We start from the raw sequence: 19,735 nt of genomic DNA on the forward strand, positions 1-19,735 counted from the left end.
AGACAATATCAGGGTTAACAGTGTAGCCACCGATCCATTTTTACGTTATTAAAACACAATTGCAAGAACTGATATCACAGTTTCGCAAGTGCTTAAAAAAATACTTAAATAAATGACGATTGTATAAACACTAGTTTATGTCATCTTTTGGCGGACCACTGCGGGGGTTAAGCGGACCACTAGTGGTCCGCGGACCACACTTTAAGAATTACTGAAAGTTAGGTATTTTCTTTGAACATCAACATTTATGTACATTTAATCTACCTAAAATGATTAAATAAATAAAGCACAAAATACGTTTTTCTATTTAAACTTTTGTCATAAAAATAATACACTTTTGCACCCAAAATAATATCAGATCCCAAAATCTCTATAAAAGATCTTAAAGTCAGACCAAAATAACTTCAAAAAGACATGTAAAAAATTCAATATCTTTCTTGTTATGTTATGAACCTTATTAGTTCGTGTCGTGTTTTTATTATTATTATTATTATTATATTATTATTATAGTTATATAGATACTTATAGAAAACATATGTGAATATAATAACAGAACGAAGAAAAATGAAACCCAGGTGTTCAAGGAACGCCAATTATATAAAAACACCAAAAAGTGCACATACATTTTAAGTTTTAGTAACCTTTTTGTTACTGCATAATGATAATAATCTGGTGTTAATTAAAACATCTTGAAAATGAAAAAAAAGGTGGGTAACTTTGTGAGTTCGTGTCTCTTTAAATTTCCTGCCCTACATTTGGCTACGTCACAAGCAGGAAACACAATGGCGGATGCCAATGCGGCAGTGGCCGTAGTAACTGTTTCATTGGTTCTTTTGGGACTTTTATCCGGGCTAAGTTTGTCGTGGGCTCTTCTTCCAGTCGCTGTAGTGGTGCTTATTTTTATGCTAGCCAGTGGTTTGAAGGGACGAGATGAATTTGCACATTTGAACGTTTGCGTGTTGGTGCTGGGAGATATAGGGCGCAGTCCTCGTATGCAGTATCATGCGCTCTCTTTCAGCAGACATGGATACAATGTCACCCTTATTGGCTTTCTTGGTACGTATAACGTTACATTGTTTTTAAACCCATTATCAAAAATAATACAAGAAACGCAGGCTTATAAACTGTATGCTTGGATACAAGAGACAGGTGCATATTTTAGTATCTCTACTAACGCTGGTATGTTGTTTACATAGGGACTACTCCTCACCAAGACATTCTTGAGGATGAGAGGATAGACATACTTCCCATTTCAGAACTAAAGGGACTCAGATGTAATACAAACATTCATAAAGTTTTTTGCAGAGTCACAATAAAACTGCTTTAAACAATGGGATCTGCATCTTGCCTTTCAGTCGGACCTAAAATCTTCAGATATGTCTGTAAGGTGATACTGCAGTCTTTTCAGCTCTTCTATGTGTTGATGAAGATTGAGGACCAAGGCTATATTCTTATGCAGGTATATGCCACCTAATATTTATATATACATCATTATTATACACAGTAAACACAAATATATGATGTAAACAAAACTTTTTTTCTGCAAACAATTAGTTAATCGTTTTGCAGCTCTGCAGTATATTACAGTATAACTCTTTCATGATATGGATAATATATGCAATTCTGAATTACATTTTTTTTCATCATGTAGAACCCACCTGGATTGCCTGGTATAGCAGTGGCATGGCTGGTGAGTCGTTTAAGGGGAAACCAGTTTATCATAGATTGGCACAATTATGGCTACACCATAATGGCCCTTAGTCACGGAGAGAAGCATCCGATTGTAAAGGTTGCTAAATGGTAAGCAACGCTTTTTAAAAACATAGAAACAGTGACTTTTCTTTATGAAGTGGTGATATGGACTTGTTTAAACTTTGTTGGAAGGTATGAAAAGCTTTTTGGTTGTTTCTCGGATCTTAACCTATGTGTTACCAATGCGATGAGAGGGGATCTTCAGAAGAACTGGAATATCAAGTAAGCAAGAAAAAATTTAAACCAAATAATTAATGTTTTATTTGAATTACAACCTGGTCAATATTTTTCAATTGCAGGGCAACCACGTTATATGACAAGCCACCCTCAATATTTAGAGAAACACCTTTGAAACTTCAACATGAGCTGTTTATTAGAATCGGGAGTGTTTATTCAGCATTTAAGCCAAGGTATTTTCATGTGGTTTAACCGTTTGCTTTCTTGCATACAGATACACATTGTATGAAAGAAGGTATTTATCATTACATGCATATTTAGCTTATGTTTATCATAAGATTATAAAATGCTGGTGTAATTTTGCAGTTCTCAGGTCAGCAAAGAGCACACAGAATTGACAGCCTTCACAGAGCGTAATACTCAAACAGGAGCTGTGACGCCCTCTCCTGGACGACCTGCGTTACTTATCAGCAGCACCAGCTGGACAGGTCAGTATTTTAGATGTCCCAAACTGAGCTGTAAAAATAGTGTCCTTTCTTATTTAATTAAAATACTGTAATTCTTTATTATGTTCTTTCACCAGAGGATGAAGATTTCTCAATTCTTTTACAGGCACTTGAAGGTATTTTTTTAAAATCTCTACACATACCTGTTACAAATTTGAACCTGTTCGGCTATATATAAGTGAATGATCTTAAACATTATCTTCATTCTTTCTCTTATAGACTATGAGCAGTTTGTTGAAAAAGGGGACAAACTTCCATCACTGGTCTGTGCAATTACAGGTACACCACAATGTCTAATATCTATACAGCGAACCGTAAACCTGTATGTGTCCTACACTCATTGATGTGTCAATACAGGTAAAGGTCCTCAGAAGGAATATTACAAGAAGCTGATTGACTCTAAAGACTTCAAACATGTCAAGATTTGTACTCCATGGTTAGAAGCTGAGGATTATCCTGTTTTACTCGGTAAGAGAAATCTTACACAGATCTTTGCATTTTTAGCACGGATCTTCGCATCTTACATTTACCCGAGCATGCTGTTTTGGCACAGGTTCGGCTGATCTTGGGGTCTGCTTGCACAAATCCTCCAGTGGTCTTGACCTTCCAATGAAAGTGGTTGATATGTTCGGATGTTGTTTGCCAGTCTGTGCCATACGTTTTCAATGGTAAGACTGAGATCGGTCTTTACGTGCATGTGTTAGTTCGCACTATTTTAAAAAGCAACAACTGATATTCTGTTCTTGGTAGTTTGCATGAACTCGTGAAACATGAAGAAAATGGGCTGATTTTTAAAGACCCCAGTGAACTGTCTGAACAGCTAAAGGTACGAAATCTGTGACCTTTAAGATGACTTCCACACTAAATGTGATGTATCTGATGTTGTGCACAGCTTATTCTGTTATGTTGTATCTTTTTTTGTAGCTTCTCTTTTCAAACTTCCCAGGTGAACAGGGTAAACTGCGCCTCTTCAGGAAGAATCTAAGGGAAAGCGGGCAGCAGCGCTGGGATGAGAACTGGGACCATAACGTCTTGCCTCTTATTAAAGAGCACTGTGATTGATCATCAATAGAATTTAAACAATGGGTTTGTAAATCAGGCTCTCCAGTCCTTTGACTGCTATTTAATAATTTAATAGAAAGTTACTGTCAGGTATTTGCACAGGGTAAAAATTCTAAGCTGTCCTTATAGTGGGACAATCAGCATTCCAGCAATGCCATGGGAAAAGACTTGAACATGAGAAAAAGCACACTATGTAAATATGTAAATAAATATTTTATTACAAAATGATCTTGACTGTTTTGTCATACATGTATTTTAATGACTTCTATAGTGGAGACTCTGTTGTAAGGGAATACTTGGGTAACAAAATCTGTAATAATGTCATGTCTCAATCCAGCCTTTTCTGCAAATAAAAAACAAACATTTTATTCATCAAGTTACACAAACGTGGTTAATTCATTATAGAAAAGTCCTACCTAGTTCTGTCTTGAAGCAGTCATATGTCTCTGGGTTGCGTACAGTAGATGCAATGTAAACATCAGGGTGGCTTTCTTGAAAATTGCAGTTCAGAAGCCTCGCTAGGAGTCTCACCAGACAGCTAATGATATCAGGATCATAAACCACATCTGCATAGACACAGTTACTGTAAAGTTTGGTTCACTGCCCATTTTGACCAGCACGGACCACGCTTGAACAAACACAATAATAAAACAAATCGGCTACATTGTGTGCATTTATATCAAAGTATCACCTGCGGCAATGATGGTGTTGGCTTGAATTCTTTGCAGCTGCTCGTCCGAAACATTTTGCCAGTCCACTTGCTCCACACACACTGAAACGCTGTTACTGTGACAGTCGGTTAAGCAGTTTGCGACATTGCCCCTCAACCTTTGGAGCACAGTCTGATGGCAGTCACTGAAGATGTATTTGGTTGGGCTGGACGATCGACACACTACAATGCCAGTGAGTCCGACCCCGCTGCCCAATTCGAGAACAGTCCTGCATGCACAGCACAGATCAACAGAAGGATAAATAAAACACAGTTAACAATAGCCAATGTTACTAGTTTGCTCAGACTTTGTGTATTAAATCTAATCCAAGACTAATATGTTTGCTTGAGTTGAAAGCAAATCTTTAAATAGATCAGTGCCATAGTTTTGTCACAAGATGCACATCAGTAATGTTGGTAGTAAGGTATGTTTGTAAATATTACTTAAATGTCCTAATAACCAAGGCCTAGTCCTGGATTAATCTAAACCCTGTCAAGGAAACCTCCCCTGTAGGGGGCCTATGTAGTTCATTTTTGTTATTTTGTATAAACCTTTGTTTCTGGGTTTAAAAAGCAACAATGCCAAGTGGCACAAAGTATATTAAAGTGATAGTCTTACTTGTTTTTAAACACGTTGGCGTTATCCAGAGCCCATTCAGCCAGGTACAATGCAGCTTCCCAGGTAACCAGACCTGTTGTGCCATCAGAGATGAGAGCCACATTTTCTGCTAGACTAAAAGCATCTCCTGTTGGCTGTCAAGATGCAACATTTTGAGGTATGGTTTATACTGTATCAGTGTCATTTTTATCATTCAATTAATGCTAATGTGGTCTACCAATAAGTAGGTTTTGTAGCACGTGTCCCCCTCCTGTGAGATCATGACGTCACCCAGCGCTTCGTACAGTATATCCAATGGCTCCGCCTCCAACATCTCATGCTGTAATACGTAATTGTCATTAAAAAACAAGCTGTATTTCAATAAATATAACACGTGCATACAAACTATGAATTATTTATGCGCCTTGAAGAGCAACAAAACCAACCCTTTTAATTAATTCTGTTAGGAAGCGTCTCCTGTATTTCACGGAGGGAGGATTCTTGCAACAAATTGGATTTAAACACGTCTGCAAAAAAAAAAAAAATCGAAGGAAAATAAAAATACAGTGCGAATATTTGAAGTATTCATTAATTCATTTATTTTCATAGCGACTGTTTACCTTCTCAAGAATCTTCAAAATTATGTCCGAAGTCTTTGATGTTTTAAGTTCCCTGTCTAATAACTATAACACATCACATTAACAATAGCATAAAAGCTTAACTGTAGGTTCTAAGTGTGTATAGATCGGTAGCAGATACTTACATCCCATGGAAAAGTATTTAAAAGACACATAGCGAAGAAGTTCACTTGAAAAATGTGCGTGACGTCTTTAGTGTTGTCACATATGTTTTCTTGCTCTTTAACTGTCACTTGATGTGCATTGTTCATCTTTCACCAACGGTTTGTTGCTGTTGTTTTTGTAGTCCGAAAGAGTGGAAGACGCATGTATGAATTTGACAGTGAATTTCTTTGTGTGTATGACGTCCATGACACACTTTTTTTTTTGGAGCGCCACCTGCCGCTCGGATGTACATTATATATTTATATATCTGGAGCGCCACCTGCCGCTCGGATCATTCCTGATGATAATAAAAAACGAAAACGTATTTATGGATGCTGCTGTCGAAACATTTTATGACTTGTAGTTGATTGTTATCGTATAAAACTTTATTTTTTTTTTACCTCTGACAAACCATCAACTTACAAAACTAAAGTCTAGCAGATGCAACACAGATCTGCTTGCCTTTAAAAAATAAAGATAAAAAATGTGTTTTGAGTAAAAAAAAGAACGCCGAGAGAGTTCATCCATATTTTTATTTTTGCTTGCTTGTTTCCTCGTGATCACGACTTTTCTCGTGATCTCAACCTTAAAAAAATCCTGTCCATAATATTTCGTTTATTTTGAAGTGTACTGCTGATGCATATGAGTTTGAGTTTGCCGATAGACTGTTTTATGTTCGTGAATTTAGGGACCATATCTAAAGTAATAATGTACATGTTTCTATTTTCAGTAATATTTAACAGTTTATTTCAATCGATATCAAAAATCTAAAAATTGTGCATTAGCTGACAACCATGCACTGTAGGCAGTTGGTTTTGTGACTGTTGAATTTAAACGGCATTTAAATGGAATGACTTACTTTAGAAACGGTCCCTAAATGCACAACTTTCAAATTGTCAATTATTGACAGATCTATTTCAGCTTGAGCGAATCCCTGATACAAGTAAAATCTTATTTGTTCATCCATGCTAATTAATCAAAATATGTTTTTGCTGTCTACAAAAAAAAAAACGTTCTATTAAATACGCGTAGCTTTAATTACATTACAAGTTTTGTATGTGGAGATCACGAGAAAACAACTTTTGTTATCTTGAGAACATTAAGTCGAGATCACGAGAAAACACCTTTTGTTATCTCTAGATCATGAGAAAATTAACGAAAAAACAAGCAAGCAAAAATAAATACTCTCGACCTCTGTACGTAAAAGAACCTGGTGTTTTCTCTTTTTTAGTCATCAGTCTAGTGGTTTCCTTTAATCTCACCCTTTATTTTTATGTTGCCTTGGCAACCTGTTCCTGTTTTCATTTTGTGGCATTACTCAACATGTCATGTTGTAAAGTGATGATAGGACATATGCCCTTCTCAAAAATCGTCATTTCCTCTGCTGAGCATCTTCTCAGTTTGCAGCTCGTGACTGTCTTAAGACACATATTGCGGCGCTCTTAATCATTGCATTAAAACATCTCGATAATTTCAAAAGACAAATTGTTTACTTCTGTAATAAAGAAAATAAACAAACACTCGTCATTTCGCAATGCAGCGCAAATGGGCGACACCACACCTTTATGTCACCACTCTCACAAATACCGAGTATTCTTGCACACTGATCAGAAATACATCACCTATTGATCATTCAATTGATCATTACTGATTTTCTTTATGACCTATTTGATTTTGCAACGTGTTAACCTATAATAATCAATTCTTAATTTTAAATTCGGTTTTTGTAATAAATTAGGTTTTACATATTCAAATAAGCGTTCTCAAAAGTTATATTCGCCTGTTTTAGGCTAATTATTCGTAAGTATTTATAGCGTATTACTAAGGTATGATACTAGAATAGACTCCTTGACCCCTCATACCTTTTTGCAATTGGTCAAAGTGGAGTTACGCAAAGCATTCAGATTGGATGAAATAAAGATCAGTCATCTAAAGATCGGTCTGCCAGCCCTGCAGTGGACATAAGAAGCGCACCGCATACTTCAGCTGTCTCCTGGACGCTTTATTTCACATCGTAGTTGGGGGAAAAAGAGAGAATTTGCAAAAATGGTAAGTAGCATACTTATTTACTACATTCTCGATATGTTGTTCTTTGCCTATAGTTGCATTTTTACTAAGAGTTGTTTGAGTAAAAGAAGCTCACTTATATCTGAAATTACCTCTACTGTATATATCTTTGTCAAGTATTGTGTACGTGTAACAATGGATCTCTGCTACAGTAGGCTATTCTGCAGATTTGTCTCTTAATATTGTACATTATTGTCTGTTTGGTCCATTCATAGTTATTATAACTCTCCACGTGCATTATTCATGGGTGTGGTCTTACATACAGAGTAAAGTTACTGTTATGCTCAGGAATGTAGTTTATAATTGAATAATCAATATGCGATGGGGTTTAGAAATAAGTGCTGAATGCTTCCCTTTTTCTTTTCTTTTTTTCAACAACTTAGGCTTGTGTTTTTTATTGTGCCTTGTTTCACAAAACATCCATAGATCATCCTTTTGCAGACTTAATTAAATCATGGGAAAGTCATGGGTTATTTTACAAAAAAAAAAAAAAACATAGTAAAAACGTGCTGTCAAATTTTAGAGTAATTTAACTTACCTTAATCTTTAATCTTTTGCCATTTTTACAGATCTAGACCAAAAAATAAAAAGTTGTTCAGCTCAGCACTATGATCAAAGCCCATTCAGCAGCACCCAGGGGAATAAAAAACTGAAAGTTTTAATGGAGACCTTTAGCATGCTTGCTTTATCAGCACAGAAAAGGCAGTGTGATTCAATCGTTCAGTCATTGCCAGCAATGTTTATCTTAATGCTTCCCGCAGCTGTCTTCTGCAGTCTACCCAGAGGGTTAGACTGTGTGAGAGAGGGAGTAAAATAAAAGAGAGAGAGAGAGAGAAAGCATGTCGCATTGCTCTATAAGGATATTTCTGCAACAGACATAAAAGCTCAACTTTACAGTTACTTATTCTCAGAATAATACAGCGACTAATGTGGAAAGAATTCACCTCTGTTATACATGGGCTTTCAGATTCCAAGGAATCTGAGTGCTTTACTTTCTCCTTCTCATTCAGTCTCTCTTTTTGGCCCCCTTTCTTGTTTAAGTGCCTTTTCTCTCAACATTTTGCAGCTGTTGCCTGCCTTTTCTACCATCATTATAAAAATCTACTGTCCTTGGTCTTTGAATCATGGAGGCTTTTATAAATCACGTTTGTAAGGTCACAGCTGCTGACCTCACTTCTCAACGTATCAGATCTATTCAGATGCTGTAAACTTATTTTTAAAAGTTTAATGACTGAGGATTAACTCTTCTTTCAATATATGTGGTCGTACACGTCAACACCTGGAGGATTCAATCGGGGAATCTTTCCCTTGCAACTGCAGTTTTAGAAAAGTTCAAATCTGGCTCTCTGCCTTTGGCTTTTCCAGGGTTTCCCTCTCAAGCGTTTAGGAAAACTCTGTTTCCTCCTTCATTTTCTTGGGAAAACCAGGCACACTGCCAGGCTAATTGAAGTTTGAGTAGATTCACATGTTATGTGTATATATAGTGTGTATCTCAAATAAATCACATCAGCACATGGAAAAGGAGAACAATTTATAAAGAGTAAATGGTCATGTCAGGCTCTTTCTTTTTTAACAGGGTGTGGTCGTGCAGAACATGTCCTTTAAGGTGGGACAGACTCTTACCCTTACTGGAGTCCCCACTCTTGACTCCACAAAGTAAGTAGGCTACGTAGTAACATTTGCTGTGAAAAAGCAAAAGAGTTACATTTGAAGGAGTAATGACTCTTATTTGATACCTTATTTCTTTTTTGCAGTTTTGCTATTAACATTGGTCGAAGTCCTGAAGAAATTGCTTTACACTTCAACCCTCGTTTTGATGCCCATGGTGACCAGCGTGCTATAGTGTGCAATTCATACCAGGGTGGTAAATGGTGTGAGGAGCACAGACCGGGCTCCTTTCCCTTCAATCAGAATGAGGAGTTTCAGGCAAGACTTTCATATAGGCCTATACAGGACTGTCACAATACCAGACTGTCCCATCGCGATTATCGTTGCCAAAACAACTTTAAACAACAGTATTATCATGATATCCATTAAAATATTAAGTGCTAATATGTTATTGATTATTATGGTTTTTAATACAAGTTTATTCTCACACTTTTTTTACGTACATTATTTGTTGCCTTGAATTTTGCACAAAAATTGCTGTGTAAAGTCATTTAAAGGCGGGGTGCACGATCTCTGAAAGCCAATGTTGATATTTGAAATCACCTAAACAAACACGCCCCTACCCCAATAGAATCTGGACCTTCTTTTAATAGACCCGCCCCACACAAATGCAACCCAGGCTTAGGCTGTTGGTTAGTAGACACGCCCCTTACTGCTGGTTTTGGTATTAGGCTTGACTTCCTTTTCCAAAGCATTTTTAAAAAATCGTGCACCCCGCAAAAAATGCTAATCTAATTATTAATCTAATTTTAGATTAATAATGTTTAAATTGACATGTTTACTACTTTTATCGTTTTTATAGATAAAAATCTCATTCACCCCCGAGGAATTCCAGGTGAAACTTACAGATGGCTCTGAAGTTCACTTCCCTAACCGTCCAGGCGCTGAGAAGTACACGTACATGCAATTTGATGGTGAAGTCAGGATCCATGGAATCGAAATTAAGTAGACTTGACCAGAATGAGAACAAAATTAACACAACTCACTGTTGTGTGTTTTTTCTGTCTTTTCACCTATCCAGCTTTGTTATTAGTATTGTTACTCATTATAGAGGCAGCAATCTCTGTCTCTCAATTACAGTACATTCTGTCACTTGTGTGCAAAATCAGCATAAGAATAGTGTTGTAGTACTGCCAATGTCGACCACTAGAGGGAGCACAACTACAGTAAATTTTCCATGGATTTTAGTTGCTCTGTATTAAAACATTACAGTAGCAGAGGTGGTTGACATTTTCTGAACTAGGTAACTTTTAAGTTACTTTTTTCTGCAGTTTTAAACAACATGTGCCTAAATATAAATAAATATTCCTTATTTGATACTAAAGCAAAGTTATAAGCCGTTAAATGTTAGCAGTAAAATAAAATCATGTTCTCACAAATAAAAAGCCATTTGTCTTTTTTATCTGCTTTTTGTGTTTTGGGCCGAAAAGTCTTTTCTGATTAAGTGGTGCTCAAGGTGTGTGGTTGAAGAAACAAAAAACAGATTCTTATAATTTCGATCGTAGTAACATGACAAAAATGATTAATATGTAGAAGAAAGCACTTAATGTCAGTTAGATATTGAAACGGTGATGACATCACAATGGTACTGTATATTAAATGTTTTTGTAAACCTTTAATTTATTGAGATACAACTTTGCAAGGAGTTGATGGGTAAATTAATGTATCATTTGTGCTGATTTGGTATATGAGATATTTTTTGTAATACGTTGTAATTAATTTCTTAAGCATTTTATATTTATATTTATATTTAGATTAATCCAGGTCTAGGCCTTAATTATTTTAGAACATTAAGTAGTTTTTACACACAAACCGTACAAAAAACAATTGTGCATCTTGAGACAAAACAATGACACTTATATATGTTAAAATATGTCAGTACAAGGTGTTTTGAAATTAAAACATGAATTTTAGGATAAATCCTGTCGGCAAACCGCCCTGTAACTGCAGCAGAATAATTAAAGCCGTGATACTTCGCCCTCCGATACAGCAGGTGGCACACTCACACTGGATTACGCTGCTTTATAACCCGTTATAAAACAAAGAACGATTAGTGTTACATTAATTGCAAATGTTTATGAAACTCCACCGGTATATCGAAGACCTTTGATAGGATTAAGTTTACTGAAGTTTATAACACCTGGATGTTTTTACAGTACAGGTATGAACATTTTTATTTCCATTTTACTTACGGTACACACATGATCTTAAATAATAGATTCAAAAGACGTGAGTCACAGAAATGATGTAATGTGCTTGACGGTAATCATTTTAAGATCAGTTTCCAATTGAAACTGTGTAACCAGAGCTTTATTGTTTTGGCGCCATTTTACAGAGCAGAAAGAACAGAGCTGAAGCGTAACGTTAATTAGGGATCTGTAGGGCTGACCAAATATAAATCGCGATTAATCGCATACAAAATAAATGTTTGTTTTGGCAAATTAAGTGTGCATTGTGTAAAATTATTTTGTATATATAAATACACACATGCATGTATGTATTTAAGAAACATTTCATGGGTATATTTATTTATTTAATTATTTCGATTTTGCACTGACATATCTTAAAACACATCAGTGCCCTTTGTTTTGCCTCAAAATGCACGCAAGTAATGTTTAGTAAGGCATGTTTGTTAAAACTAGTTATATTTCATAATTAAACTAAGGCCTAATCCTGGCTTAAACTAATCCCTGTCTGGGAAATGTTGGACTTTAAGGGTCCATTGCGTGTTCATAATTTAGAGGAAAGGCACAAGATACGAATATCTAAGTTCAAATATTTATTGATCAGATTGAAAAAGTTTAACAGCGCTGGGTCCTCTCAAGTAGCGAACAACCAGCTCAGGAAGTAACATGCTTATTTATAAAATATGTGACGTCGATGTTTCTTCAGAAAATCTCCACCCACAAAGGCCGTTCCCCTCGTCCATCTGACTCCATCACCACACCCAATTTTAGCCTGTAGGCAAAGATGGACACACATAGACAAAGAAAAAACAATCTGTTCTCCTCTCATCCCTGGGAGCCCTGCAGTTCTTCTCCAGTACTCCTCCACTTTGAATAGCATGTTATAATGCTTTCTTAGAAACAAATCATTAATAAAACATTCATTTATAAAAAACATAAGCTGTAAGATGAAAGTGATTATTATGTAAAACATATTTCAATATCATGACATCATTTCATTATTTGTAAAATTGGTTATATGAATATGGCACACATTAAATTCTTTAGATAGATAAACACATATTAAATCTTTTACTGCAATACTACATCTAAGCAAACACTTTAATTATTATTAAAACCATCTGTTAGGAAAGAAAACACACACACACACACACACACACACACACACACACACACACACACACACACACACACACACACACACACACGCGATTCTGTTCTTCAAGGTTGAGCTGCCATGCCCCCATTAAATTATTCTATATGCAACCTTCATTTCATTGGTTAATACAAATTTATCAAAGACAACATCTTATATTTATTACATCAATTATATAATGATTAATACTGATTAAGTAAGAAATACATTGCATATTTTATCCTGTGAACATTAAGGCATTAGTTAATGACATAGTCGCCTGTTTGCTTTCCCCCTCAGGCCTCTCTCTTATCTTGATCAATGCCAGTCGTAAATTCCTAAATTCCTCCTTGCAGCACACACACAAAAACTGGTAACTCTCCACTCTCAAACATAAACACCTCATTTCTACATAATAGCTCAGTGCATATATAAAACACACAATGTTTATAGAATAAAATGATTAATTAAAGAAATATAAAAATGGAACAAAATCAATTTCCACAGTCCTTATTTGGACATCTTTGTAACTTTAACACTTTTAGCAATTAGCAAGATTAATAAAACAACATAAAAATCCCACAATTCCCTCTCTTGACCTCTGAAAGAGGTCACACATTTTCTTCTTCATCCTCATCCAGGTTTTGTAGGCCTAATAGCGGCATGCTGTATGGGGGTGGATTTTCTTTTTTCTCTATTGCAAACACTATCAGCCTATTACACAGGGATCTGAGACAGGGGATTCAACAACATCCACAAGTGACCAGGATAGCCACAAATACACCAATGGACACTACTATAGAGGTACCTATTGCCCTCCACAATCTATCACACTGCATAAATCAAAGGTGTATGATATCGTTGAATTTTTTGTGTAATTCAATTCCCCCATATCTCTTTAAGCACTGATCTTGTGGTGTTATCTTGGACCTTTTGTCAATTTTCAAATTACCTCCATTGTTTATGCTAAATATTATTGTGATTATAATTGCAGTTATAACTCCTAGGGCCCACAGAACCTTCCAATTTCCATATAGCTTCATCTCTGTGGAAAAAATACACTTATGCCTATTGGCTAATACTCAAATAACAATCGTAAATTCAAAAAGGAAAAGAAAAAATGAAATATGAAATTAATACTGTAGAATTATATAAGAAACTTAAGAAATTCAAAGATCAAAATTCAAAGGTCAATCTGGTATGTAGTTACCCAGGTTATAATGAATATATGGTAATTGTGATATTCAGATCTCTAAACACTTCTGTCAGGATATCCAGCACCTTGTGGAAATCCAATTTATCCAGGCCACACCCCAGCCGGGGAGTAGATACACTTGTTATGTTTTCTTTCTCACACCACTCTCTCATACATCTGAGGCTGTAGGTAAAATTCTCATATGTTGGTAAATCAGTACAATTTTGTTTTGTTATTAAATGAAAAATCAATCTGCCGTCGTCCTCGTGGGTAACTGCACATTCACCTGTGTGTTTGTTCTGTCTTACAACCTTTTGTGTACCGTACTTCACTTTGAATTGTACGGCTATACCTGCTCCGTAGGCACAATCTGTGCTCACACAGTGTGCTAGGGGTTCTGTTGCTGGGCTAGAAAAAATGTCACCTTTTTTATGCACAATTTTACAGAGTGTTTGTTGACTTTGTTGTTGGTGTTGTGTGAGTGTTACCACTGATGTGTTACCACTTCCTGTTTGTCCTCTCTGTATTCCAGCTGATTCACTTTCACTTTCAACACTTTCCCTCTCTTGGACCTGAGTCCTCAGGTCCACACCTGTGTCTGTTAGAAACCCAATCATCATTTCTAACAGCTGGGTCGTTCTCACAATTTCGTTGTGTGGTAGCCTGTCAGGAAAAATTTTCAATCATAGCAGTTAGTTTGTCAGATGAAACGTCATGTGTTAGAGGCAGGATGGGATCCTGCACCACGTCATGCCTTGGACCTGGAAACTGTCGACCTGTAAGCAATTCAAAGGTTGTGAAACCAGAAATCCTGTTAACAGAAGAGCGAATAGGCATTAATGCAATTGGCAATGCGTCAAGCCATGTTATTTTTGTCTGTGCACATAGTTTGTCAAGTCAAGTTTTAATGTCAAAGTCAGGTTCATTATTTCATCTTTTCTCTAACATTGGGGTGATAAGCAGCCCCGAAACTATATGTCAATTCCATTGCGTGTTTATCAGTTTGTCAGATCTAACTTTGTCTTGGGAAACCATGGTTGGGGATATAAGTGGTTTATTAGGCAGTTGACAACAGCCACGTCATTAGGTACCTTAACAGCCTGTAGTATGTGTCAGGCTTTGCTAGCATTTACTATAGGCCGGCCTTTCCTGGTTTCAAACCCACCTATCTGCCATATGGCAGTTCCATATATACTGCACCAATCACATATGCAGATTCACTATAAACAATCACCCTCTCTTCACCAGTGTAGTGCAAGGCTTTGATTACAGCTGTCATTTCAGCTCTCTGTGCTGACCGTTTACCTTTCAATCTACCACTCAGTCGTGTTACAAAATCACCCACAACTTGTTCAACAACTGCAAAACCTGCCTTCAATGTGTCATCTGCTGCTCTGAAACAACAACCATCTGTAAACAGTGTGATTAACGGTGGGGTAGTTGTCAGTGGTACCGCTAACAAACCATCTCTCAATTTGTTTGCTTTTGTCAGTCAATGGTATAACAATTACAATTAATTACAATAATAATAATTTTATATCAGTCAATGGTATACAATCCTTTGGCTCACCCTCAGTGATTAGATCTGCCATGTGAACACCTTCATGCACATATATGATGTCTGGGCTGGCAATTTCCTTAAATACAAAGTTTGTTACAATAATCAGTTATTTTTCTATTGTCACAGCTTTTCTTGTTTACCTTTTATTGTGTTCTATGGTGTTCTTTTTTCTTTTTCAATTTATTTCTTTTATCTATTTTAATTTCCTTTCTGCCATAGCTGTTCTATGCCATATATATTTGCTTTTTAGCTCAGTACCATCAGTGGAATTCTGACTTCCTCTGTAGATACCAAATTCAATTATGCATTTCTTCCTGTCAGATTAATAGGAGTCTGATTTGATTTCAGAACAGGTAGTCACACCTAACAACAAAGTTCTTGATCAGCTTTTAAATTTGTCAAGCTGATTTTCTCATAAAGATTGTCTGTGTCCCTACAGTAACAAGGTCTTTACTAAACATTGAACGGCTGTTTACTCTTTCCCCTTTTTCACTCAAAGGCTCGTATGAAGATGAAAAAGTTCAGTGTCCAGTGAAATATTGTCCAGTTTCTCTTGCCTCCAAGAACATTATTGTCTTTGTTAGTCTCTTTCTGGATTCCACTCAGTCTTTTTGGTGTTTCATCCTTGTAAATGTCTCTGACCATATGCAGTGCCCCCTTCACTGCTTTAGTTCAAGTGTAGTCCCATTCAAATAGAATGTGCTTTCAGTCCAGTTTATGAGTTACTCCTCTCTTTGCAACTCCAGCACTTTGATATCACACACAGTTTTTCATTGTCTGTTTCTTGCCAGCTTTTTAGTCACTTTCTTGAATGTCAAAGGATGAGAGCTTTCAGCCTTTCAAGGTTTAACTTAACCCATTGCAAAATATTGCCTTTCAATTTAAAATAAAATTTATCTTGTGACCACCTTCCATCATCAGATGAAGACTCCTCTTCATTTTGTTAAATCTTTTTGTCCTTTATACAATTTATCTGTGTCATTCACCTTTTAACAATTTTCTGTCCTTTTTCAATTGTTCATCTTCATTTCCACATGTAATAACTTGGTCTCTACTCTTTTCTGTAATTTGTTGTTTTTCTTTCAAAGCTTCGCCTCAGTCTTTCTGCTAGATTTTGCTTAATGCCATTTATGGTTTTAACAGACTCAGTATATCACAGACACACTACATTTTCACACAAATAAAATCTGCATCTACATTTAATTCACCACTATTGATTTGAAAAACAGGCTGTTTCATTGGGGCTTTGGCTTTCTCATAAGTAGTAGGTGTGTGCAAGGAGGGGTAGATCGATTTCACTGGGGGTGGAGCTGGAGGAGGAGCCGTAGGTGTCACACTTGAGTCTGGCTGACTGTTTCCTTGTTTAACTTCCTGTTGCTCTGCAGCTGCACCACTGTAAACTTCCCCTTTTCTATTTGATTCAATAGCCTGCATGGCAGCAACAACCAGAGCCAATCTTGTCCAAATTCTCAACTCTTTCTCTTAGTCTTTTACAGTTGGTCCCTCTCCAAACTATTATCATTTTTTCCATGGCACATACACCGGTGAACACACATATTCATCACACTCTTTCTGAAATTCAGCCATTTTCACACAATTTACAAGCATGCAGAATTTCAAAAAACCACAAAACGTCACTCTAATCTAGCAAAAGAATATATACACCAGTAGTTTTCAGGGGTTTCACCCGCGCGACTACTGACCCGTCTTTTTAGCGAAAGTTGAAAGCGATTAAATAATATCCGGATTAAAATTAGAATTTACGGAATTTGCATCCGAGGGACTTTAACCCACTTGGTACTTTATAATGTCTAATACATTAATGGACTCCAACCACAATTTACCTTTACGGGACTTTAACCCGAGGGCCTCAAACCCAAACTTATTACTTTATAATGTCTAGTACATTAAAGGGACTCTAACCCAAACTTATTACTTTATAATGTCTAGTACATTAAGGGCCTCAAACCCAATTTTAATAAATCTCTTAATATCTATAAAAATAAAAGTTTTTCACTCTGATCAATTTATAAAAATGTAAATTTGTAATTCAGTTCGGATCTCCTTATCAACACAAGTAATTTGGTATATGTCCAATAGCAGAATTTGATATAACAGGTTTCTGCTTACCTTTATTTTAGAAGACCGGTCTTTTGTGTTGAAATGGAGCCCTCCCTTACTCTGGTTTCTTCAATGTGAAACCCTCCTTCCTCTCACTCTCTCCTTTCCCCCCACAAAACGTCGGTGGTCACCAATTGTTGGACTTTAAGGGTCCATTGCGTGTTCATAATTTAGAGGAAAGGCACAAGATACGAATATCTAAGTTCAAATATTTATTGATCAGATTGAAAAAGTTTAACAGCGCTGGGTCCTCTCAAGTAGCGAACAACCAGCTCAGGAAGTAACATGCTTATTTATAAAATATGTGACGTCGATGTTTCTTCAGAAAATCTCCACCCACAAAGGCCGTTCCCCTCGTCCATCTGACTCCATCACCACACCCAATTTTAGCCTGTAGGCAAAGATGGACACACATAGACAAAGAAAAAACAATCTGTTCTCCTCTCATCCCTGGGAGCCCTGCAGTTCTTCTCCAGTACTCCTCCACTTTGAATAGCATGTTATAATGCTTTCTTAGAAACAAATCATTAATAAAACATTCATTTATAAAAAACATAAGCTGTAAGATGAAAGTGATTATTATGTAAAACATATTTCAATATCATGACATCATTTCATTATTTGTAAAATTGGTTATATGAATATGGCACACATTAAATTCTTTAGATAGATAAACACATATTAAATCTTTTACTGCAATACTACATCTAAGCAAACACTTTAATTATTATTAAAACCATCTGTTAGGAAAGAAAACACACACACACACACACACACACACACACACACACACACACACACACACACACACACACACACACACACACGCGATTCTGTTCTTCAAGGTTGAGCTGCCATGCCCCCATTAAATTATTCTATATGCAACCTTCATTTCATTGGTTAATACAAATTTATCAAAGACAACATCTTATATTTATTACATCAATTATATAATGATTAATACTGATTAAGTAAGAAATACATTGCATATTTTATCCTGTGAACATTAAGGCATTAGTTAATGACATAGTCGCCTGTTTGCTTTCCCCCTCAGGCCTCTCTCTTATCTTGATCAATGCCAGTCGTAAATTCCTAAATTCCTCCTTGCAGCACACACACAAAAACTGGTAACTCTCCACTCTCAAACATAAACACCTCATTTCTACATAATAGCTCAGTGCATATATAAAACACACAATGTTTATAGAATAAAATGATTAATTAAAGAAATATAAAAATGGAACAAAATCAATTTCCACAGTCCTTATTTGGACATCTTTGTAACTTTAACACTTTTAGCAATTAGCAAGATTAATAAAACAACATAAAAATCCCACAGAAACCACCCCATTAAGTTGCAATTTTGCCATCAAAGCAAGTAATTCAAGTATAATAGTGTTTCCCAGCATCACCATTTGATGTTCAGCGCTAAAGAAAACACTTCATTGCTGTTGCAAAAAACAATTTAAACTAAAAATATAAATGTAGTCCATTCATCATATAAACTACACTACACAGCATGATGTATGGTTTAACACATGTTTTTATATGGTATCTGTGGGAGGTGGACACTATTGCAACATAAAGAGTATGCAGTATGCAGATCATTAACAAAGCACATGACAGGCTGAGCAGGATTTAAATGCTTTTAAACTAGATCAATAAACATATTAAATAAGCACATCAAAAAAGCATTCTTTAATCATTTATTAACTTTAACACTAACTTTGAACAGCATTATAAGTTATTTTGTATAACTCTAACACAGTGTACATAGCCAAGGGTTAGTTAGTATTTTTTCACAGAAAGTGTACAGATAAAGATGAAAATAGAGAAAGATATTAAGCTCTGTATTAGTAAGTGAGATGTTGGCGGAAGAGATGGGGTTTTAGCTGATTCTTAAAGACAGCTACAGAGTCAGCAGATCGTGTCGCGGCCGGCAGATCATTCCACAGATGTGGAACAGATCCAGAAAAGCTATGCAATAGTGATTTTTTTCCATTTTTGGGGGGATAGCACCAGAAGCCATCACTCGGTAACAGAGCGCATGGAACGAGAGGGTACGTAAGTCTGTATAAGCGAGTGAAGTTGAGTGGGCGCTAAACCAGTAGTGGTTTTAACGACCAGGAGCATAGCTTTGAATTTTAAGCAACCTGCTATAGGAAGCCAGAGTAACTTGACAAAGAGAGGAGTGACGTGCACCCTCTTTGGCTCAT

General features: G+C 36.2%; 3 protein-coding genes across 4 annotated transcripts; 2 read left to right on the forward strand and 1 right to left on the reverse strand.

Annotated features, from left to right (window-relative positions):
- The first annotated feature begins 647 nt into the window (after positions 1-647).
- alg1 (ALG1 chitobiosyldiphosphodolichol beta-mannosyltransferase) lies at positions 648-3,700 on the forward strand. Its single transcript, XM_065273744.2, has 13 exons — positions 648-1,056; positions 1,197-1,274; positions 1,356-1,459; positions 1,652-1,800; positions 1,885-1,974; positions 2,052-2,162; positions 2,296-2,417; positions 2,513-2,551; positions 2,655-2,714; positions 2,793-2,903; positions 2,989-3,103; positions 3,186-3,261; positions 3,360-3,700. Exons 1-13 carry the CDS (start codon positions 696-698, stop codon positions 3,495-3,497), a joined length of 1,554 nt encoding a protein of 517 aa, XP_065129816.2. The 5' UTR covers positions 648-695; the 3' UTR covers positions 3,498-3,700.
- Positions 3,692-6,448, reverse strand: eef2kmt (eukaryotic elongation factor 2 lysine methyltransferase). Of its 2 annotated transcripts, XM_065278711.2 has the most exons (8): positions 5,568-6,448; positions 5,425-5,487; positions 5,251-5,331; positions 5,043-5,144; positions 4,826-4,959; positions 4,189-4,436; positions 3,914-4,063; positions 3,692-3,840 (listed from the first exon to the last, which is right to left on the reverse strand). In XM_065278711.2, exons 1-8 carry the CDS (start codon positions 5,691-5,693, stop codon positions 3,740-3,742), a joined length of 1,005 nt encoding a protein of 334 aa, XP_065134783.1. In that variant the 5' UTR covers positions 5,694-6,448; the 3' UTR covers positions 3,692-3,739. The 2 variants fall into 2 exon arrangements, with proteins under 2 accessions (XP_065134783.1, XP_073670041.1); XM_073813940.1 differs by lacking the exons at positions 5,251-5,331; positions 5,425-5,487 and having other exon boundaries at positions 5,568-6,447.
- A 1,032-nt stretch (positions 6,449-7,480) lies between these two features.
- On the forward strand, positions 7,481-10,721 carry LOC135759020 (beta-galactoside-binding lectin-like). Its single transcript, XM_065273836.2, has 4 exons — positions 7,481-7,635; positions 9,230-9,309; positions 9,408-9,579; positions 10,124-10,721. Exons 1-4 carry the CDS (start codon positions 7,633-7,635, stop codon positions 10,268-10,270), a joined length of 402 nt encoding a protein of 133 aa, XP_065129908.1. The 5' UTR covers positions 7,481-7,632; the 3' UTR covers positions 10,271-10,721.
- The last annotated feature ends 9,014 nt before the right edge of the window (positions 10,722-19,735 follow it).

Source organism: Paramisgurnus dabryanus, chromosome 3, assembly GCF_030506205.2.
Source record: "Paramisgurnus dabryanus chromosome 3, PD_genome_1.1, whole genome shotgun sequence".
Classification (NCBI taxonomy): domain Eukaryota; kingdom Metazoa; phylum Chordata; class Actinopteri; order Cypriniformes; family Cobitidae; genus Paramisgurnus; species Paramisgurnus dabryanus.

Coding starts and splice junctions, on each gene's coding strand:
- alg1 (XM_065273744.2), top strand. CDS start 696: ATGAAAAAAAAGGTGGGTAACTTTGTGAGTTCGTGTCTCTTTAAATTT. Junction 1,057..1,196: donor CACCCTTATTGGCTTTCTTG/GTACGTATAACG, acceptor TTGTTTACATAG/GGACTACTCCTCACCAAGAC. Junction 2,163..2,295: donor TATTCAGCATTTAAGCCAAG/GTATTTTCATGT, acceptor GTAATTTTGCAG/TTCTCAGGTCAGCAAAGAGC.
- eef2kmt (XM_065278711.2), bottom strand. CDS start 5,693: ATGAACAATGCACATCAAGTGACAGTTAAAGAGCAAGAAAACATATGT. Junction 4,437..4,825: donor GCCAACGTGTTTAAAAACAA/GTAAGACTATCA, acceptor CTGTGCATGCAG/GACTGTTCTCGAATTGGGCA. Junction 3,841..3,913: donor CTGCTTCAAGACAGAACTAG/GTAGGACTTTTC, acceptor TTTTATTTGCAG/AAAAGGCTGGATTGAGACAT.
- LOC135759020 (XM_065273836.2), top strand. Junction 9,310..9,407: donor CCCACTCTTGACTCCACAAA/GTAAGTAGGCTA, acceptor TCTTTTTTGCAG/TTTTGCTATTAACATTGGTC. Junction 9,580..10,123: donor ATCAGAATGAGGAGTTTCAG/GCAAGACTTTCA, acceptor TCGTTTTTATAG/ATAAAAATCTCATTCACCCC.